Source organism: Tachyglossus aculeatus, chromosome 21 (assembly GCF_015852505.1).
Source record: "Tachyglossus aculeatus isolate mTacAcu1 chromosome 21, mTacAcu1.pri, whole genome shotgun sequence".
NCBI classification, from domain to species: Eukaryota; Metazoa; Chordata; class Mammalia; order Monotremata; family Tachyglossidae; genus Tachyglossus; species Tachyglossus aculeatus.
This window is the reverse complement of record NC_052086.1, coordinates 36,515,883-36,536,544: the sequence shown is the minus strand read 5'-3', so window position 1 is coordinate 36,536,544 and position 20,662 is coordinate 36,515,883. Positions and strand designations below refer to the sequence as shown.

General features: G+C 43.6%; 1 protein-coding gene across 2 annotated transcripts in view; it reads right to left on the bottom strand.

The window, feature by feature from the left end:
- GALNT9 (polypeptide N-acetylgalactosaminyltransferase 9) overlaps nucleotides 1-20,662 on the bottom strand; it is a 260,712-nt gene that overhangs the window by 102,143 nt on the left and 137,907 nt on the right. For both annotated transcript variants that reach the window (XM_038763871.1, XM_038763870.1), the window contains one exon: nucleotides 7,975-8,092. In XM_038763871.1, the coding sequence (XP_038619799.1) occupies nucleotides 7,975-8,092 (118 nt within the window). The remainder of the gene's footprint in view (nucleotides 1-7,974; nucleotides 8,093-20,662) is intronic.

Genomic DNA, 20,662 nt, shown 5'->3' with positions numbered 1-20,662 from the left:
CCCATTCTGTTAATTCATTCACATCACTTTCCCCACAAGGCTTAGAAGTCCTTGGAAGAGCCACATTGAAAACTCATTTAGGAGGGAGGGCAGATCCTGTATCTAGCTGTACCTCTCATTGTATCCCAACTCTCCTGCTTCCTTTCTCTCAAACAAACTGTTCCTTCAGCTTGGAACTCCCTTCCTCCCCGTGTCAGCTTTCCCCACATAGAAAGCCTGAAAATCCCCAAACTTTTTCCCAAATTGATTTCCCAGTGCCCTGAGTCATAATATCCATTCAGGCAACTCTACCTCTTAGCAAGTGATTTACAGCATTCTCAGCACTCAGGTATATAATGTGTGCCAATTGATTTATTCTGACCATTCTAACAAACCTATTTTAATTCTCATTGCCCCTATTAGATGGTAAGCTCCTTGTGGGCAGGGAACATGTAGCTTCTTTATTCAGCATTTCTTAATTGCCTACTTTAGTACACTGCATCAAGTGCTCAAGAAATGCGGCTACTACTATGATGGACACTATCACAATTATATCCTCCCAGTTTGGAGAAAATAAATTAATAATGATGGTGTTTGTTCATTCATTCATTTGTATTTATTGAGTGCTTTCTGTGTGCAGAGCACTGTACTACGCGCTTGGGAAGTATAAGTCGTCAACATGTAGAGACGGTCCCTACCCAACAATGGTCTCACAGTCTAGAAAGGGGAGAAATACAACAGAACATGTAGATAGGTGTCTAAATGGTCAGAATAAATAGAATTATAGCAATATGCACATCATTAACAAGACAGAGTAGTAAATATGTACATATAAAATAAATAGAATATAAATCTGTACAAATATATACAAGTGCTGTGGGGAGGGGAAGGAGGTAGGGCAGAAGTGGGATGGGGAGGAGGAGAGGAAAAAGGGGGCTCAGTCTGGGAAGGCCTCCTGGAGGAGGTGAGCTCTTAGTAGGACTTTGAAGGGAGGAAGAGCGCTAGTTTGGCGGCTGTGTGGAGGGAGGGCATTCCAGGCCAGGGGGAGGATGCGGGCCAGGGGTCGACGGCGGGATGGGCGAGAACGAGGCACAGTGAGGAGGTTAGTGGCAGAGGAGCGGAGGGTGCAGTCTGGGCTGTAGAAGGAGAGAAGGGAGGTGAGGAAGGAGGGGGTGAGGTGATAGAAAGCCTTGAAGCCGAGAGTGAGCAGTTTTTGCTTGATTCGTAGGTTGACAGGCAACCTCTGGAGATTTTTGAGGAGGGGAGTGACATGCCCAGAGCGTTTCTGTACAAAGATAATCTGGGCAGCAGAGTGAAGTATAGACTGAAGTGAGGGGAGACAGGAGGATGGGAGATCAGAGAGGAGGCTGATCTCTTACTATGAGTCGAGCACCGTTCTAAGCGCTGGGGTAGATACAAGATAATCTGGTTGGACAGAGTCCCCATTAATCCCCGTTTTACAAATGAGATAACCGATGCACAGAGACATTTAGTGACTTGCCCAAGGTCACAAAGCAGATGAGTGGCAGAGCCGGGATTAGAACTCAAGTCCTTCTGACTCTTAGGCCCTTGCTCTATCCAAACTCTTGCTTTGCAGTCCACTCACTGGTTTCATATTTAACGAGTGGTATTTACTTTCTTTATCAATTGTATTTACAGAGCTTTTACTATGTGTGGAGCATCATCATCAATGGTATTTTTCAAGCTCTTGCAATGTGTAGAGCACAGTACTAAGTGCTTGGGAGAGTACAATACAACAGAGTTGGCAGACTCATTCCCTGTCCACAATGAGCTTAAATGCAGGGCACTGTACTAACTGTCCCAAATTACCTTTCCATTTGATCAGTAACTCTTCCCCTGCAAGCACTCCAAATCCTTTCCCTCACTTCCTTCTTACTTGGCTTCAGTCTTACCCCAATGTACTTGGAATGCGTAATTCATACTATACCTAATTGTTCATTATGGCACACTGAGGTATTTAAAATGATAAAGCAAATCCACCAAGTCAATTAACTTTGTTGATTTGGGAAAATACTTTTAGAATGTGAAAAATGGTCTCCCATGGTTAACTGTCAGAAAATCCTGTTCTTCTATTGCCATCAACACAATGTGTTCTCTTTGATATTTACCAATCGATAAAATTGGTCCATTAGTCCCCCTCATCACATTTTGCTGGGCCAAAAAAACCCCCGGAATGGTTTACCTCCTTATACTAAGGAAGGCGATCTTTTCCATATGAATTGTTCTACTATAAAAATATGGATAATGAGCTCTTCGCATGAGGTGAAATTGGAAGATAGGTTTAAAGGTTTATTTGAACCCTTCCTCGAAAACCAAGAACCACTGGGGCTCCGGGTAACCAGAGGAGTTGGAAGCAGCATGAGACCCACTCCAGTTCCTTAATGCGCTAGTGAGTAAATAACCTACACTCCATTAGAAAGAACTATTGATTTCTATTTCCCGAGTCATTTGCGTTTAAGAGTTTCATAATTTGAGCCCATTACCAAAATGAATTCGGAGATTGCTTCTGATCCTTGCTGTGTTTACGTACTTAGGACATTGCATGCTTAAAGTACTTTGCGTTTGGTATGACTTGTGCTACGCAGTGGGATTGTAGAAGACACCCTAAAGAATTTATGGAGCTGAGGATACACATACACAAATAAAGGCCTCACTTGAAGTTCAAAAATAATATGAAGCTCTACGTTTATTACTCACCATAATTATCTACTCAGTAACAAATACATACATACGCATATCCGTAAATGTGTGCAACAGAATATATTCATGCAACTCTAACCATACTGGCAACAGCCAATATATGTTAACGTGATATGTAGATAGTGACATGTATTACTCTGCTTCTTGTTTGAAAGTGTGCGTAGCTATGGCCAAAAAGACTGCCAGTGCATTCTACACTGCACCCATCTCAATTCTGCACCACAGTTTTCCTCACCTGGAGTTGCTTTTTATTTTATGGATTTGTTAAAATCTCTTTAAAATATGGTAGGCACTATATTAAGCACTGAGGTACAAATAAGCTGGTTTCTACCTAATCATATTGAACGAAGTCCATGTCTCACATGGGGATCAAAGTCTTAATCCCCATTTTACAGATGAGGTAACTAAGACACAGAGAAGCAAAGCGACTTGCCCAAGGTCACACAGCAGACTACTGGGTGGTGGTGGGGGTGTGTGAGTGTGTCAGGATTAGAATCTAGGTCCTTTGACTCTCAGTCCCGTGTTCTTTCTACTAGGCCAGGCTGTTTTTGATTTTTATCTCTCAAAGCTTTTGTCAGGACCCCCCATCCTGATGGGGACAGTCTAACTGCAGTTATATTTATTGTTGGGCCACTGGGTTTGGGTCATTGTAGGGGGCAGATTGCTAAACACAGCACCCTGCACCTTGGGATAGGGATAACCTCAATAGTGCATAAGTAAGAAGGGTATGCAAAATATAGGGGGAAGGTATTCATTCATTCTTTCGATCGTATTTATTGAGCACTTACTGTGTGCAGAGCACTGTACTAAGTGCTTGGGGAGTACAAGTTGGCAATATATAGACACGGTCCCTACCCAACAGTGGGCTTACAGTCTAGAAGGTATGCATTTAAGTGCTAGGCAATGTACTAAGTGCTGGGGTAAATACAAGCAAATCAGGCTGGACATGATCCCTGACCCACATGGGGCTCCCAACCTTAATTTCCATTTTTCAGATGAAGTTAACTGAGGAACAGAGAAGGTCAGTGGCATGCCTAAGGTCACACAAGCAGAGGCCCACCCATTCCATTCCTTGCTTGGGCAGTGGCTAGTGAGTGGAAGGCAATCTGCTACAAGTCAGATCTCACTTGTTCTGGGAAGGAGCAGCATAGGAGAGAGTTGAGGGTGGAGACTTGAGTTTACTGTGTGAAAGACGGCAATGGTAAACCACTTCCATATTTTTACCAAGAAAACTTTATGGATAAAGTACCAGAATGATTGCAGATGGAAAACGCGGCGTTCTGGGAGAGATGTGACCATGGTGTCGATATGGGTCAGAAACAACTCGACGGCATAAGACAAGACTAAGCTCTCATTTCCTCTATCTGTACTGGTCTAGGAGTCAGAAGGTCATGGGTTCTAATCCCTGCTCAGTCATGTTTGCTGCGTGACCTTGGGTAAGTCATTTCACTTCTCTGTGCCTCAGTTACCTCATCTGTAAAATGGGCATTGAAACTGTGAGTCACACATGGGACAGGGACTGTGTCCAACCTGATTTGCTGGTATCCACCCCAGAGTGTCTAGCACATAGTAAGCAATTAACAAATACCACAGTTACTATTCATTCTTTCATTCAATCGTATTGAGTGCTTACTGTAAGCAGAGCACTGTACTAAGTGCTTGGGAAGTACCAGTTGGCAACATATAGAGATGGTCCCTATGCTTGGGAGAGTACAATATAACGATAGAACCAGACATAGTTCCTGCCCACATCAAGCTGACAATCTAGAAGGTCCTCTGTCTTCCTAGCCCAGACTCTTTCCACTGGCTGTGTTCTTCTTTAACACTTACCCCGGCTCCACAGCATTTATATACATGTTTTTATACTCTACTATTTCCCCTATCTATAAGTTATTTTAATTTCTCTCTCTCCCACTGTAGACTGTCAGCTCCTTATGGGCAGGGATTGCATCTACCAACTCTGTTGTACTTTCCCAGTGTTTAGTACATTGCTTCGCACACAGTAAGCGCTCAATAAATGCCACTGATTATTCTAGTTGTATCCAGATTACCCTACTGTCTTCAGGGAAATTCCAGGGAAGTATTTGGGCCATTTTAGACAACTAGATGCCACTGCTACTCCTGTATTTAGATTTCAGCATGTCCTCAGGTATCCAGTCTTCCTGATTCTATAGCTCCAAAGTTATTTGTTACATCTAATCCAAACATTTCTTACTGTAACTTCTACTTTGTTATCATTAAGCACAAATGGCTACCTATACTTGTTTACAATACTTGACCTTCCTGAAAATTCTAGGCTTCCCACCATCTTCTCTTTCAGGCTCAATATTTTTTTATGTTATTTGTTAAGTGCTTACTACGTGTCAGGCACCATTCTAAATGCTGGGGTAAATACAAACTAATCAGTTTGGGCATATTTCAAGTTCCATATGGGGCTCACAGTCTTAAATCCCATTTGGCAGATGAAGTAACTGAGGAACAGAGAAGTGAAGTGACTTGCCCAAGGTCATACAGCAGACAATAATAATCAATCAATCATATTTATTGAGCGCTTACTGTGTGCAGAGCACTGTACTAAGCGCTTGATAGTAATAATAGTAATAATAATTATGGTACTTGTTAAACACTTACTATATTCCAGGCACTGTACTGATCACTGGGGTCGATACAAGCTAATCGGGTTGGACACAGTCCCTGTCCCAGTTGGGACTCACAGTTTCAATCCCTATTTTATATAACAGGGAACTGAGGCCCAGAGAAGTGAAGTGACTTGCCCAAGGTCACAAAGAAGACAAGAGTCATATTAGGAATTAGAACCCACAACCTTCTGACTTCCAGGCCCACAGTCTAACCACCACAAATAATAATGATAATAATTACGGTATTTGTTAAGCACATACTATGTGCCATGCACTGTTCTAAGCACGGGGGTTGATACAAGGTCATCAGGTTGTCCCATGTGGGAGCTCACAGTTTTCACTCCCATTTTACAGATGATGTAACTGAGGCACAGAGAAATGAAGTTGGTTGCCCAAGGTCACACGGAAGACAAGTGGCGGAGCAGTGATTAGAACCCACATCCTCTAACTGCTAAATCTGTGCTCTTTCCTCTAAGCCACGCTGCTTCTCACTTCTCACTACCCCATTCAGCTTTTCAGTGGTGGAGCAGGGGATTAGAACCCAGGTCTTTCTGACTCCCAGGCTTGTGCTCTATCTACTAGACCACACTGCTTGTCTATTCCCATAGATACAGCTTTTCAGTGTGATTTTCACCCCACTTCTCTGGACCCTCAACACACACCAGGGAAAACATTCCCCAAAGCCACCCCAGCCACCTCTTCCATCAGAGCTTGCCCAGCAGTGAGGCCAGTGGGGAGGTCAACTGCGTATTTTTAGCCTGATGTTCAGATGGAAGCCAGGAGGTTCTCAGTGAACTTTATTTGGCATAAATCAATTGCCACTTTGAAAGAGATGGTAAATGAGAGATCTGCAAGGAGACAGATTCTGGTAGCTCATGACGTGTTTCTGAAGGGAGAGTTTGATGCAAGGACAGAAAAGAACCAGAGTTGACAGTTTGAATCATGTTAAAGCTCAAAGATGGAATGATTTTCTGCTAGAAGAGCCCTAGAAGAGCCCTACCTTTGTTAAATGGGGTGGGGAGGAGTGAGGAGTGGGAAAGTAAGTGATTAGGCTGGGAAACCAGAAGATAAATTTCTAAAGCATCTCTTTGACCCTACCACTCTATTCAGAGCACCCAAACTTTGATCTGATCCAAATTCTGGGGTCAACGTTATTATGAAAACTTACCCTCACCTGACCCCCTGACTTCCTTCACTCAAACCAGAAAATCGACACCCTGAGATTAATTTTTTGTAGAAAACCAGCCCTGGTTCTTAGAACCTATGGATGAATGAACATACTCTGTTTGTGTATCCAGGGATTTGTGCCTCCGATTTGAATATTTCATCCCTTTAATTCAAGAGAAATTACATGTCGCTGCACTTCTGGTAACCACAGCCAGGCCTTGTGTGTAATCAGATTCTTTTCACAGTCCCTAACATGAACAGTCTCCCTGCAGCTTGTATCTTAGCTTTCAAGAGGAGAGACAGAACTCCGCAGTTCGACCTGGACTGATTTACCAAGGTATTCATACCAGACTCTTTTCCAGGGTGTTCGATCTGTCCTTTAGGCAGCCATGCAGAAAAGACATCAGACAGCACGAGGTTTGTTCAGTGAAGGAAAAAAAGACTGGGCTCACAAAGTTTCGGTGCTATCCCAGCCTCTCATGCCTCTTAAGGAGAATGTAATGAATCCTCAGGGCAGCTTTCTAACAGCAGCTTGATGCTGAGCAGCTCAACAAAGACCCATTAACGACAAAGCCCGCTGGATTTAAAAAGACACCCAAACATGAATGTGTGAGACCATCTCTTGCCAAAGCTGCTTTACCCAAATCTTTGTTCTTCCTAAGGGGCTTCTCTATTTACCGTTCATGAAGTAACTGTATACAAACTTGGAAGCTTGTCTTTAATCGGTGCTTATGCCTCAAGTAGAAGAAGTTACATTTTAACAACAGAGAATATGGAATAAGCATGGAGGGAAATTCTGAAAGGTACTGATTGATGTTGACTAGAGAGAAAACCAAAGGGGTAATTACGAAGCAGTGTTTTGGGCCTAAAGACTAACAAAGTGAAGTCACATATTTTAGATCACTAGGAAGTATTTTCTGAGTTTGCTCCCTCGAAAAGAGCTCTTTTTAATGGGCAGGTGAATTGTAACAAAATGAAGTGGAGAATCAAGGCACTTTTCTGTGAAGTGGAGAATCTAGGCACTTTTCCCAGGGATCATGGAAAGAAAACCCACCTCACCAGTCTGAATATTTCAGGCAAGCATCGTCTCTTAGTTTGGTTGGATAATGGTCACTTGGCTAGTGCAGATCTGATTCTCAGACCCAGATGCGAGTGTCCTGAAGAAATTACCATCTAAACTTTATGTCTTAGCTTAAGGAATTTCAGGGCTGTAGGATCAGACTTTCCTGTCAGTCCAAAAGCTATTGCTCATTCCAGTCATCCTTCGATTCAGCCCACATGGGTGCATTGAACTCAACTAGCACACCGTCATGGAATCAGAGATGCCTTTAAATTGTGATTTTTAAATGGTACCTCAACTCTTATCATTCCTTCCTTTGGGAAACCATCTGCTCAGACCAGTTCAAATGAAAACTTCAGAATCCATAAAATCCATTGTCTTAGGATAATTCTCTAATTTTTCACTCACCCTCATACCCAGTTCAATATTTTCTCCGCCATATACTTCCATGCCAGGGTCAAGCAAGCCAATGTCCCCGAAGTACTCGCGATCCACCACAAAAGAGCAGCCGATCATAGCTGGGGTCCTGTTCAGAGAAAAGGGAGGATAAGGGTCAGCTGTGAGACTCTTAAAAGTGACCTCAGAACATACATTATTCGTTTCAAGAAAAGAACACAAAAGGAAATAATTTGTGCATAGAGGAAGGCTTTACTTTATCCTATGTACGTAGAGAAGCAGCTTGGCCTAGAGGAAAGAGCATAGGGAATCAGGGGTCCTGGGTTCAAATCCCAGCTCTGCCACTTGTCTATTGTGTCAACTTGGGTAACTCATTTGACTTTTCCGGGCCTCAGCTTCCTCTTCTGTAAAATTGCCCTGCGGTTTCTCCCTTTTAGACTGTGAGCTCCATGGGGCACAGGGACTGTGTCCAATCTGATTATCCAGAATCTACCCCAATGTTTAGTATGGTGCTTGGCACATAGTAAGTGCTTAACACATACCACAATTATTATTATGATTATCATTAGAGTGAATGCATGCAAATCCAAAGGTTTTAGAAGACAGCGGAGAGTGCGTGATGGCCTCTATCCAAGATTGACTTATGAAGAGGGACATTCTTAACATTCAACACACTTGGCTTGTATTGTTAAAAAGCTCTCAGTTCAATAAACATCTTTAATAAGTGGATCCTACTTAAGGATATGATGATGTATAAAATTATACATTGGGCAGAAAAGGATACAGAGCAGGCAGTCTGGGAAAACCTAAAGGTTTTGGAAAAATTATTTTGACTCTACTGAAGCAGCTCTGAGAGAGACAGTTTGATAGAATGGTAAAGGTTGCACACTGCCTCTGAAGGCTCAAGGTCTGTCCTGAATGAAAATTTTTATTATTAATTATATGCATTAGTATTGACTGAATCACATAATGTGTCTTGCTATTCCATTACCCACCATTGCAAATAATGGAAGAAAATTGGTCCTGATCATAATTTAGGGAAAATAATTCTGCTCTTGACAATCAGGAAGTCAGAAGTAAATGCCCACGAATGGTCCAAAAATAACAGGGACATTAAAAAGCGATTACCCTTTTATTTGCGTGATGATCCAATTTGTTCCATCATTAGACTTTGGCCGCAGAATTCACACTAATGAAATTTTAACACTGCCTTTGGTTTTTAATAGCAGATTTCACTATTTAAGTTATATTGCATCAACACATAACAACCATTCCTCTTTCTTTTTTTTTTTAAATAATCTCAGGGTGATCGCAGATGAATTGAGGGCCCAATCCCCTGCCAAGCCAATTATAGCCAGTAATGATTTATTTTTTATTATTGCTTAGAGTTCCAAAATAAACTAAAGATAAATTCATAAGGAAACAGTAGCATAATCAGCTGGCACTACACTTATTTGCATCTGAAATACCAACTGTGATGACAGGGCTACTGGCTGGTTTAGGAAAATCAAGACCAGAAAGACAGAAGGTTCAAAATCTGGGGCAATGCCAAAGGTTCCTGTCTCTGATAATTTGTGATCAATGATTTTCTTACAGGGCAGAGTCCTCTCTTCTCACAGCCTCTCTGAACCCAAGGTCTGTGTTCTCTGGAACAGGGACTGTGTCCAACCTGATTTCCGTGTAATAATAATAATAATAATAATAATAATAATAATAATAATAATAATAATAATAATAATGATAATAATGGTATTGCCAAGCTCTGATAGAGCCTTCTGGCCTTGTGGAAAGAGCACAAGTCTGAGAGTCAGGATAACTGAGTTTTTAATCCCAGCCTTGCCATTGGCCTGCCCTGTGACCATAGTTACCTCCCTGAGCCTCTGTTCTTCATCGGTAAAATGGGAATAGACTGTGAGCCCACTGTTGGGTAGGGACCGTCTCTATATGTTGCCAACTTGTACTTCCCAAGTGCTTAGTACAGTGTTCTGCACACAGTAAGTGCTCAATAAATATGATTGATTGAATAAGATTGATTGTGCACTGTGTCCTGCACGAAAACCTTGAAACTCTCCCTCACAAATAGTAAGCCCTAATATAATAATAACAATGATAGTGCTGGTATTTGTTAAGTGCTTACTATGTGCCAAACACTGTTCTAAGCACTGGGGTAGATACAAGGTAATTAAGTTGTCCCACATGGGGCTCACAATCTTAATCCCCATTTTACAGATGAGGTAACTGAGGCACAGAGAAGTTAAGTGACTTCCCCAAAGTCACACAGCTGAAAAGTGGCAGATCCTGGATTAGGACCCACAACCTGTGACTCCCAAGCCCGTGCTCTTTCCGTTAAGCCATGCTGCTTCTCTAGTATATCACAATTAAGTGATTAGTACAGTGCTCTGTGACACTAGTGCTTCTACTGCCTAATACACACCACTGATTTTTTTGATTATTATCAGTATTATAGTTCTACTGTACTCTCCCAAATGCCCAATATAGGTCTATGTACACAGTGGGTGGTCAATAAATGCCAATGATTTACTGAGTAATACAATACAGTATTGTGCCTCCCAATGGTGAGGTCTGCTGTGTGACCTTAAGCAAGTCACTTATCTTCTCTGTGCTTCAGTTACGTCATCTGCAAAATAGGGATAAGAATGTGTGCCTCATGTGGAACAGGGACTGTGTCCAACCTGATTGCCTTGTAATAACAATAATATAATAATAATGATGGTATTGCCAAGCACTGTTCTAAGCACTGGGGGAGATACAGGTAATCAGGTTGTCTCACGTGAGGCTCACAGTCGTAATCCCCATTTTCCAGATGAGGTAACTGCGACACAGAGAAGTTAAGTAACTTGCCCAAGGTCACACAGCAGAAAAGTGGAGGAGGCAGTATGAGAACCCATGACCTCTGACTCCCAAGACTGTGCCCTTTCCACTGCACCATGCTTGTATCTACCCCAGCACGTAGAACAGTGCTTGGCATATAGTATGCACTTAACAAGTACCATAATTATTATTATTAAAGTGCTCAATAAATATGATTTCTTGATAAAATCAATTACAGATATGTACATAAATGTTATAGAGCTGAGGGTGGGGTGAATATTGACTTTGAAAATGGGTAGAGTGATGTTCTGTAATATGTGAAAAGAGAGGGAATTCCAGGCCAGAGAAGGGGCTTGGGTAAGGGGAATTAATAATAATAATAATTGCATTTATTAAGCACTTACTATGTGCAAAGCACTTCTAAGCACTGGAGCACTGTTAGGCAGTAATAATAATAATGACAGTATTAATTAAGTGCTTACTATGTGCCATGCACTGTTCTAAGCGCTGGGGTAGATACAAGGTAATCAGGTTGTCCCACGTGGGGCTCACAGTCCTAATCCCCATTTTACAGATGAGGGAACTGAGGCCTGGAGAAGTGAAGTGACTTGCCCAAAGTCACACAGCTGACAAGTGGCAGAGCCAGAATTAGAACCCACCCCCTCTGACTCCCAAGCCCGGGCTCTTTCCACTAAGACATGAGTAGGTTAGTGAACGAAGTGTGCTCTTATAATACTGCTCTGCACACAAACACTCAGTAAATACCCTTGATTGATTGATTGATTGATTGTGCTGACTGAGTCATAGTAGGAAATCTGTGCGACAAGGCAGGAGGAGGAGAGTTGATTGAGGACTTTAAAGTTGATAGTAAGGAGTTTGTTGGAGAGTCAACCACTGGAGGTTTTTGAGGAGTGGGGAAATTTGAACAATGTTTTCTGTAGAAAAATGATCTGGTCAGCAGAATGAAATGTGGATTGGAGAGGGGAGAGAGGATACAGGGAGGTCTGAATACATTTGGCCTTTGCTACTGATCAATACCTATGGACACTCCGCATTGTGCTGCATGAACTGAATATATCCACAGGCCTGATGCTGTCCCCTAAGAATTGATATGACGCACCATATACATTCAGTGCTCTAGAATCACAACTAAATTGCAATGCTTAGTACAGTGCTCTGCACACAGTAAACGCTCAATAAATACAATTGAATGAATGTAACATCATCATCATCAGGATTGGTATTTATTGAACACTTACTGTGGGCAAAGCATTATACTAAGCACTTGGGAGAGTACACTACAACAGTCAGTAGACACATTCCCTTCCCACAACGATCTTACAGTCCAGAGGGGGAGACAGACATTTATATAAATAATTAATTTATAATATTTAATTTATAGATATGTACAGCAGTGCTGGGGGGCTGGTGTGGGGCGGATACCAAATGCCCAAAGATGATGCAGAAGGGAGAGGGGGTTGGGGAAAAGAGGATTTGATCGGGGAAGGCCTCTTAGAGGAGAAATGATTTTAATACAAATTAGAGAAACAAAGGTAGGAAATTACACAGATATGCATGTGCATAGCTAAGTGAGTGTGCATTGATAAGCAAGAATAGATAAGGAAAAGGAAAACTGAATCGAGAAGCCAGCACATCTACTGAGAGACTGTCAGAGTGTGGAGGTAGTGTGGTATTAGCGTGGCTCAGTGGAAAGAGCACGGGCTTTGGAGTCAGAGGTCATGAGTTCAAATTCCAGCTCCACCACTTCATTCATTCATTCAATTGTATTTATTGAGCGCTTACTGTGTGCAGAGCACTGTACTAAGAGCTAGGGAAGTACAAATTGGCAACGTAAAGAGACGGTCCCTACACAACAACGGGCTCACAGTCTAGAAGGGGGAGAGACAACAAGACAAAATATATTAACAAAATAAAATAAATAGAATAGTAAATATGTACAAGTAAAATAAATAGAGTAATAAATCTGTAAAACATATATACAGGTGCTGTGGGGAGGGTAAGGAGGTAGGGTGGGGGGATGGGGAGGAGGAGAGGAAGGAGGGAGCTCAGTCTGGGAAGACCTCCTGGAGGAGGTGAGCTCTCAGTAGGGCTTTGAAGGAAGGAAGAGAGCTAGCTTGGCGGATGTGCTGAGGGAGGGCATTCCAAGCCATGAGGAGGACATGGGCCGGGGGTCGACAGCGGGACAGGTGAGAACGAGGCACAGTGAGGAGGTGAGCAGCAGAGGAGCGGAGGGTGTGAGATGGGCTGTAGAAGGAAAGAAGGGAGGTGAGGTAGGAGTGGGCGAGGTGATGGACAACCTCGAAGCTGAGAGTGAGGAGTTTTTGCCTGATGTGTAGGTTGACTGGTAGCCACTGGAGATTTTTGAGGAGGAGAGTAACATGCCCAGAGCATTTCTGCACAGAGATGATCCGGGCAGCAGTGTGAAGTATAGACTGAAGTGGGGAGAGACAGGAGGATGGGAGATCAGAGAGGAGGCTGATGCCATAATCCAGTCGGGATAGGATGAGAGATTGAACCAGCAGGGTAGTGGTTTGGATGGAGAGGAAAGGGCAGATCTTGGCTATGTTGCAGAGGTGAGACTGGCAGTTTTTGGTGACGGATTGGATGTGAGGGGTGAACGAGAGAGCAGAGTTGAGGATGACACCAAGTTGCGGGCTTGTGAGACGGGAAGGATGGTAGTGCCGTCAACAGTGATGGGAAAGTCAGGGAGAGGGCAGGGTTTGGGAGGGAAGATAAGGAGTTCATTCTTGGACATATTGAGTTTTAGATGGCGGGCAGACATCCAGATGGAGATGTCTTGAAGGCAGGAGGAGACACGAGCCTGAAGGGAGGGAGAGAGAGGAGGGGCAGAGATGTAGATTTGGGTGTCATCAGCGTAGAGATGATAGTTGAAGCCATGGGAGCGAATGAGTTCACCAAGGGAGTGAGTGTAGATAGACAACAGAAGAGGACCAAGAACTGACCCCTGAGGAACCCCTACAGTAAGGGGATGGGAGGGGGAGGAGGAGCCTTTGAAGGAGACTGAGAATGAATGGCCAGAGAAATAAGAGGAGAACCAGGAGAGGATGGAGTCTGTGAAGCAAAGGTTGGATAGCGTGCTGAGGAGAAGGGGGTGGTCCACAGTGTCAAAGACAGCTGAGAGGTCAAGGAGGATTAGGATAGAGTAGGAGCCATTGGATTTGGCAAGCAGGAGGTCATTGGTGACCTTTGTGAGGGCAGTTTCGGTGGAATGTAGGGGATGGAAGCCAGAATGGAGGGGGTCGAGGAGAGAGTTGGTGTTGAGGACTTCGAGGCAGCGGGTGTAGATGACTCGTTCAAGGAGTTTGGAAAGGAATGGTAGGAGGGAGATCAATCAATCAATCAATCAATCGTATTTATTGAGTGCTTACTATGTGCAGAGCACTGTACTAAGCGCTTGGGAAGCACAAATTGGAAACATATAGAGACAGTCCCTACCCAACAGTGGGCTCACAGTCTAAAAGGGAGATCGGGCGATAACTCCTCGCGCTGGGCTTCAAGGCTGTCCATCACCTCACCTCCCTTCTCTCCTTCTACAGCCCACCCCACACCCTCTGTTCCTCTGCCACTAATCTCCTCACCGTACCTCATTCTCGCCTGTCCCTCCATCGACCCCTGGCCCACGTCATCCCCCAGGCCTGGAATGCCCTTCCTCTGCCCATCCGCCAAGCTAGCGCTCTTCCTCCCTTCAAGGCCCTACTGAGAGCTCACCTCCTCCAAGAGGCCATCCCAGACTGAGCCCCCTCCTTCCTCTCCCCCTCCTCCCCCCTCCATTCCCCCATCTTACCTCCTTCCCTTCCCCATAGCACCTGTATATATGTATATATGTTTGTACATATTTATTACTCTATTTATTTATTTATTTATTTTACTTGTACATATCTATTCTATTTATTTTATTTTGTTAGTGTGTTTGGTTTTGTTCTCTGTCTTCCCCTTCTAGACTGTGAGCCCACTGTTGGGTAGGGACTGTCTCTATATGTTGCCAACTTGTACTTCCGAAGCGCTTAGTACAGTGCTCTGCACACTGTATGTGCTTAATAAATACGATTGAAGATGATGATGATAACTAGAAGGGGAGGTGGGGTCAAGAAAGAGTTTTTTTTACGATGGGGGAGACGTGGGCATGTTTGAAGGCAGAGGGGAAGGAACCAGTGGAGAGTGAGCAGTTGAAGATGGAAGTTAAGGAGGGGAGGAGGGAAGGGGCAAGAGATTTCATAAGTTGAGAGGGAATGGGGTCAGAAGCACAGGTGGCCGGAGTAAAACTTGAGAGGAGGGAGGAGATCTCATCTGAGGATACTGCTGGGAAGAATGGGAGAGTAGCAGAGAGGGTTGAGAGCTGGGGGGTTGGAGAAGGGGGAGGAGTGACTTTGGGGAGCTCAGACCTGATGGAGTTAATTTTATTAGTGAAGTAGGAGGCCAGATCGTTGTGGGTGAGGGAAGGAGGAGGGGGAGGAACAGGGGGCCTGAGAAGGGAGTTAAATATGCAGAAGAGCTGACAGGGATAATGGGCATGGATGTCAATAAGGGAGGAACACACTTGTCAGCTGTGTGACTTTGGGGAAGTCACTTAACTTCTCTGGACCTCAGTTCCCTCATCTGTAAAATGGGGATTAAGACTGTGAGCCCCCCGTGGGACAACCTCATCACCTTGTAACCTCCCCAGTGCTTAGAACAGTGCTTTGCATATAGTAAGCGCTTGATAAATGCTATCATTATCATTATTATTCGTCACCATACCGAAGTAAATGTCAGAGAGGTAAGACTACCTTTTCCCTTAGCTGTCCATTAATCAATCAATCAATCAAGTATACGTATTGAGCGTTTACTGTGTGCAGAGCACTGAACTAAGGGCTTGGGAGAGGACAGTGTAACAGGGTTCGTAGACACATTCCCTGCCCATAATGAGCTGACTGTCTAGACTGGTAAGAAGACCTGGATCCCAACACAAACTCGACACTCAACTCCTTCAGCAGTTCCATCAGAGACCTTTGTGGACATAAAATTAAATAGCAGGATAAGAAGGAGCACAGAATAACAGAGAGCTAAAACCAAGCCAGGTTTCTAGCATTCATTCCTTCATGCATTCAGTCATATTTACTGAGAACTTAACTGTGTGCAGAGCACTGTACTAAGCCCTTGAGAGCGTACAGTACAACAATAAACAGTGACATTCTGAGCTGACAGTCCCGGCGGGGGGGGAGACAGACATCAATACAAATAAATAAAATTACAGATATGTATATAGGTGATTTGGGGTTGGGAGAGGGGAAGAGCAAAGGGAGCAGGTCACGGTGACGCAGAAGGGAGTGGGAGTTGAGGAAAAGCGGGGCTTAGCCTGGGAAGGCCTCTTGGAGGACATGGGCCTTCAGTGAGGCTTTGAAGGGTGGGAGGAGAGTAATTGTCTGTCGGATTTGTGAAGGGAGGGTGTTCCAGGACAGAGGCAGGATATGGGCCAGCACGGAAACTATGCCCAAAGGCCCATGGCTTCCCTGGCTAGGATAAGGAACGACAATGGAATTAAAGTAGTACACCTGACCAGTAGTTGCAGAGGGAACTGAAATTGGGAAACTGAATGAAAATAGTACAGAGGAAATGTTTTACTGTTTCAGTAAAACAAGGCCTCGGAGAATGCTGCATCTGAAGTGAAAAATGGGAGTGAATCGGTGCAGGTAGCTTAGCAGTTAAGTACTGCTATTAAGCAAAGCAGAGCCTGTTTTCCAGCAGAAGCTTCATAATGATCATGAAACAATGAGGAAGAAACAAGCCAAAACAGCACTAGGTGTGCAGGTGGACAGAATGGTCCTGACTGTGGGGTCCTCATTGCCTTTCCAGTTGCATATACACCCATTCCATAGAGAAGTAGCATGGCTCAGTGGAAAGAGCACGGGCTTTGGAGTCAGAGGTCATGGGTTCAAACCCCGGCTCTGCCAATTGTCAGCTGTGTGACTTTGGGCAAGTCACCTGACTTCTCTGTGCCTCAGTTACCTCATCTGTAAAATGGGGATTAAGACTGTGAGCCCTCCATGGGACAAACTGATCACCTTGTAACCTCCCCAGCACTTAGAACAGTGCTTTGCACATAGTAAGTGCTTAATAAATTCCATCATTATTATTATTAGTAGTAATAGTAGTAAACTTCACATCAGAGGTGCCCTTAAGCACAAAGAAGGAAATATTATTAAACAGAAATAATAATCAAGAAGTGCATGATCTAGTGGAAAGATCATAGGCTTGGGAGACAGAGGACCTGAGTCCCAATCCTGGCTCTGCCTCTTATCTGCTGGATAAACTTGGGCCAGTCACAAATTCACTGGGCCTCAGTTTCCTTAACCATAAAATGGGGATTAAATATTTGTTTTCCCTCTTTCTTAGACTGGGAGCCCCATGTAGGACAGGGACTTTGTCCAACTTGATTATCTGGTTATCTACACCAACGCTTATGGTACATAGTATGTGCCTAACAAATAACACAATTGTTAATTAAAGGACAATACATACATATAATATATATGAATTTTGAATGCATACTGTATACTGTATGTATAGATACCTTAAAAATCTCCATATATTCAAAGGCAGTTGTTCTCCCAGAAACAGCTAGGCAAATGAAATGTGTTACCCCACAGGAAGTTGTACATCCTGAAAAGATCAGTATTTTCAGGACTGTAACCTCCTGCATTCTGGGCAGAGAATGTTGTCTATTGACTCTGTTATATTGTACTCTTCCAAGTGCTTAGTACAATGCTTTGCACACAGTCAGTGCTCAATAAATTGATTGATTGACTCATAAAGAGGTTTTTGGGTAAATTCTGGATGAGGTCCATGCTGGGTTACTAGAAGGAAAGATGTGCCATCAGGAAATACAACTTCAAAACTATTGCGGAGGTCAAAGAGAGTAAGTAACCTTCACCTCTTCATCCACAAATGTTCTGTTTCCCCTTTTGGGGATGGGCCCTGTAATGGGATTGCACGTGGCCTTACACATTTATGTTCTGAGGCAAGAAGTTGGCTCATTAAAGGGAAAGGCTGGATAGCTAAACAAAATGCTATCCGACTTCATCAAACCCAATTTATTCTGGTTTTCGGGACCCCTGATGAACTGAATCAACCTCAAGTCCAATCAATTTGGAAAAACGGCTTTCTTCTTTATGGGGTATGGTATGGGGGCAGGGGGTGATTCATTCATTCATTCATTCATTCATTCAATTGTATTTATTTAGTGCTTACTGTGTGCAGAGCACTGTACTGAGCACTTGGGAAGTACAAATCGGCAACTTATACAGACGGTCCCTACCCAACAATAGGCTCACAGTCTAGAAGGGGAGACAGACAACAAAACAAAACAAGTAGACAGGTGTCAATACCATCAGAATAAATAGAATTATAGCTATATACACCTCATTAATAAAATAGAGTAATAAATATGTATAAATAAAAAAACAGAGTAATAAATACGTACAAATATTCACAAGTGCTATGGGGAGGGGAAGGGGGAAGAACAGAGGGAGGGAGTAGGGGTGATGGGGAGGAGGAGCAGAGGAAAAGGGGGGCTCAGTCTGGGAAGGCCTCCTGGAGGAGGTGAGCTCTCAGTAGGGCTTTGAAGGGAGAAAGAGAGCTAGTTTGGAGGATGTGTGGAAGGAGGGCATTCTGGGCCCGAGGTAGGATGTGGGCCAGGGGCTGAAGGCGGAACAGGCGAGAAAGAGGCACAGTGAGGAGGTTAGTGGCAGCAGTGGAGCGGAGGGTGCAGGCTGGGCTGGAGAAGAAGAGAAGGGAGGTGAGATAGGAGGGGGCAAGGTGATGGACAGCCTTGAAGCTGAGAGTCAGGAGTTTTTGCTTGATTTGAAAGTTGATAGGCAACCACTGGAGATTTTTGAGGAGGAGAGTGACATTCATTCATTCAATCGTATTTATTGAGTGCTTACTGTGTGCAGAGCACTGTACTAAGTGCTTGCACTGTACTAAGCACTTGCACTGTGCCCAGAGCATTTCTGTACAAAGATAATCCAAGCAGCAAAGTATTGACTGAAACAGGAAGAGACAGGAGGATGGGAAATCAGAGAGGAGGCTGATGCAGTAATCCAGTTGGGATAGGATGAGAGACTGAATCAGCAAGGTAGCGGTTGTGAGTGTGTGCATATAATTTTTTTTATTCTACACCTAGGGGTTCTTTCAGCTTTCCATCATTGTTTACACCTCAGAATTACACTTTTGGCATTAGTTCTTTAACTGCCAGTTGCAAACAGATCTTAGTAAGGCTGAGTCATAGGGAGGAACCCTGGCTGGGGCTGATCACTACAGAAAGAGCTTCCTTTAGATTCATGGCAATCTCCAAGAGCTGGTTCCTTGAAGCCCTGCAAGGCCATTCACTTCCAATAGTTTAACCAATTGTATTTATTAAGCACTTACTGCACTTAAGCTCTGTACTAAGCACTTGGGAGAGTACATTATAACAGAGTTGGTAGACACATCCCTGCCTAAAATATGAGGGCTCCTCATCACCCTCATGCTGGCATCACTAAGAACATCTTTTGGAAGTGGAATTGGAGAGAATCTCTCTGGGGTCTCTGGTGCCCTTTGTAATAACAATAATGATAGTTGCGGTATTTGTTAAGGGCTTACTTGATGCCAGGCATTGTTCCAAGCACTGGGGTAGATACAAGCTAATTGGGTTGGACATAGCCCCTGTCCCATGAGGGGCTCGCATTCTCAATTCCCATTTTACAGATGAGGAACCTGAGGTATAGAGAAATGAAGTGACTTGTCCAACGTCACACAGCAGACAAGTGTCAAAGCCGGGATTAGAACCCACATCCTTCTGAGTTCCAGGCCCATGCTCTTTCCACTACGCCACACTTTTCTTCTTCAGATCATTGCACAGATGAGCAGGAAGAAAAACAGCAGCTTATTGAATTCAGTTTTCCTTAACGCATGTTGCCATGAAGATTTTCACCAATGAGAGGTCTGCAGACCTGTCTCCCCTGACCTAGCACTTACACAGTGCCCCTTGGACTGGGACAGTGGCAGTAGATGGACACTTCAAAAATTCTACTGAGACAGCAAAACAATGGTACTGTATTGTATTTTCTTGTCCTAATGCTTTTGAAAAATCCTGAAATCAAACTAAAGTGGAACTTCGAAGGCTGTAAAACCTGGTGAAGAAGTTTGATCTTTTCTTTTTCATTGTGGTTGACTCGATCAAAGTCTCTTTCAAATCACACTAGAAGTTAGCCCGTGTTTTCATTTTACTTTCATCACATCCACACCTGCAAATTTCTCAGATAGTACTGGACACAAAATTAACTTTGGGCTGGTTATCTAATGCCTCAGAAGAAAGAAGATCAATTTTGGATTGAAATAGCCAGGCCATCTACTAATACTGAGCTGACTAAAGTGAAGTATGTTGGGTGAGCTGCACTGCATTATCATCATCATCAGTTGTCATCATTGGTATTTACTGAACAATTACTGTATGTTGAATACTGTACTAAGTGCTAGGGATATTAAAATACACCAGAGTTTGCAGCAGTACTTGACTTTCAGGAAGTAACATGGATTAGTGGAAAGCACAGAGGCCTGGGTGTCAGAGGCCCTGGGTTCTAATCTTGGTTCTGCCACAGTGGTGTCCATGTGACCTTGGGCAAGTTACTTGACATATCTGTGCTTCAGTTACCTCATCTGTAAAATCCTACTCCCTCTTATTTAGCTGTGAGCCTCATGTAAGACAGGGACTGTATCCAACCTAATTACAGTCTTAATCTCCATTTTACAGATCAGGCAATTGAGGCCCAACGAAGTGAAGTGTCTTGCCCAAGGTCACACAGAGCAG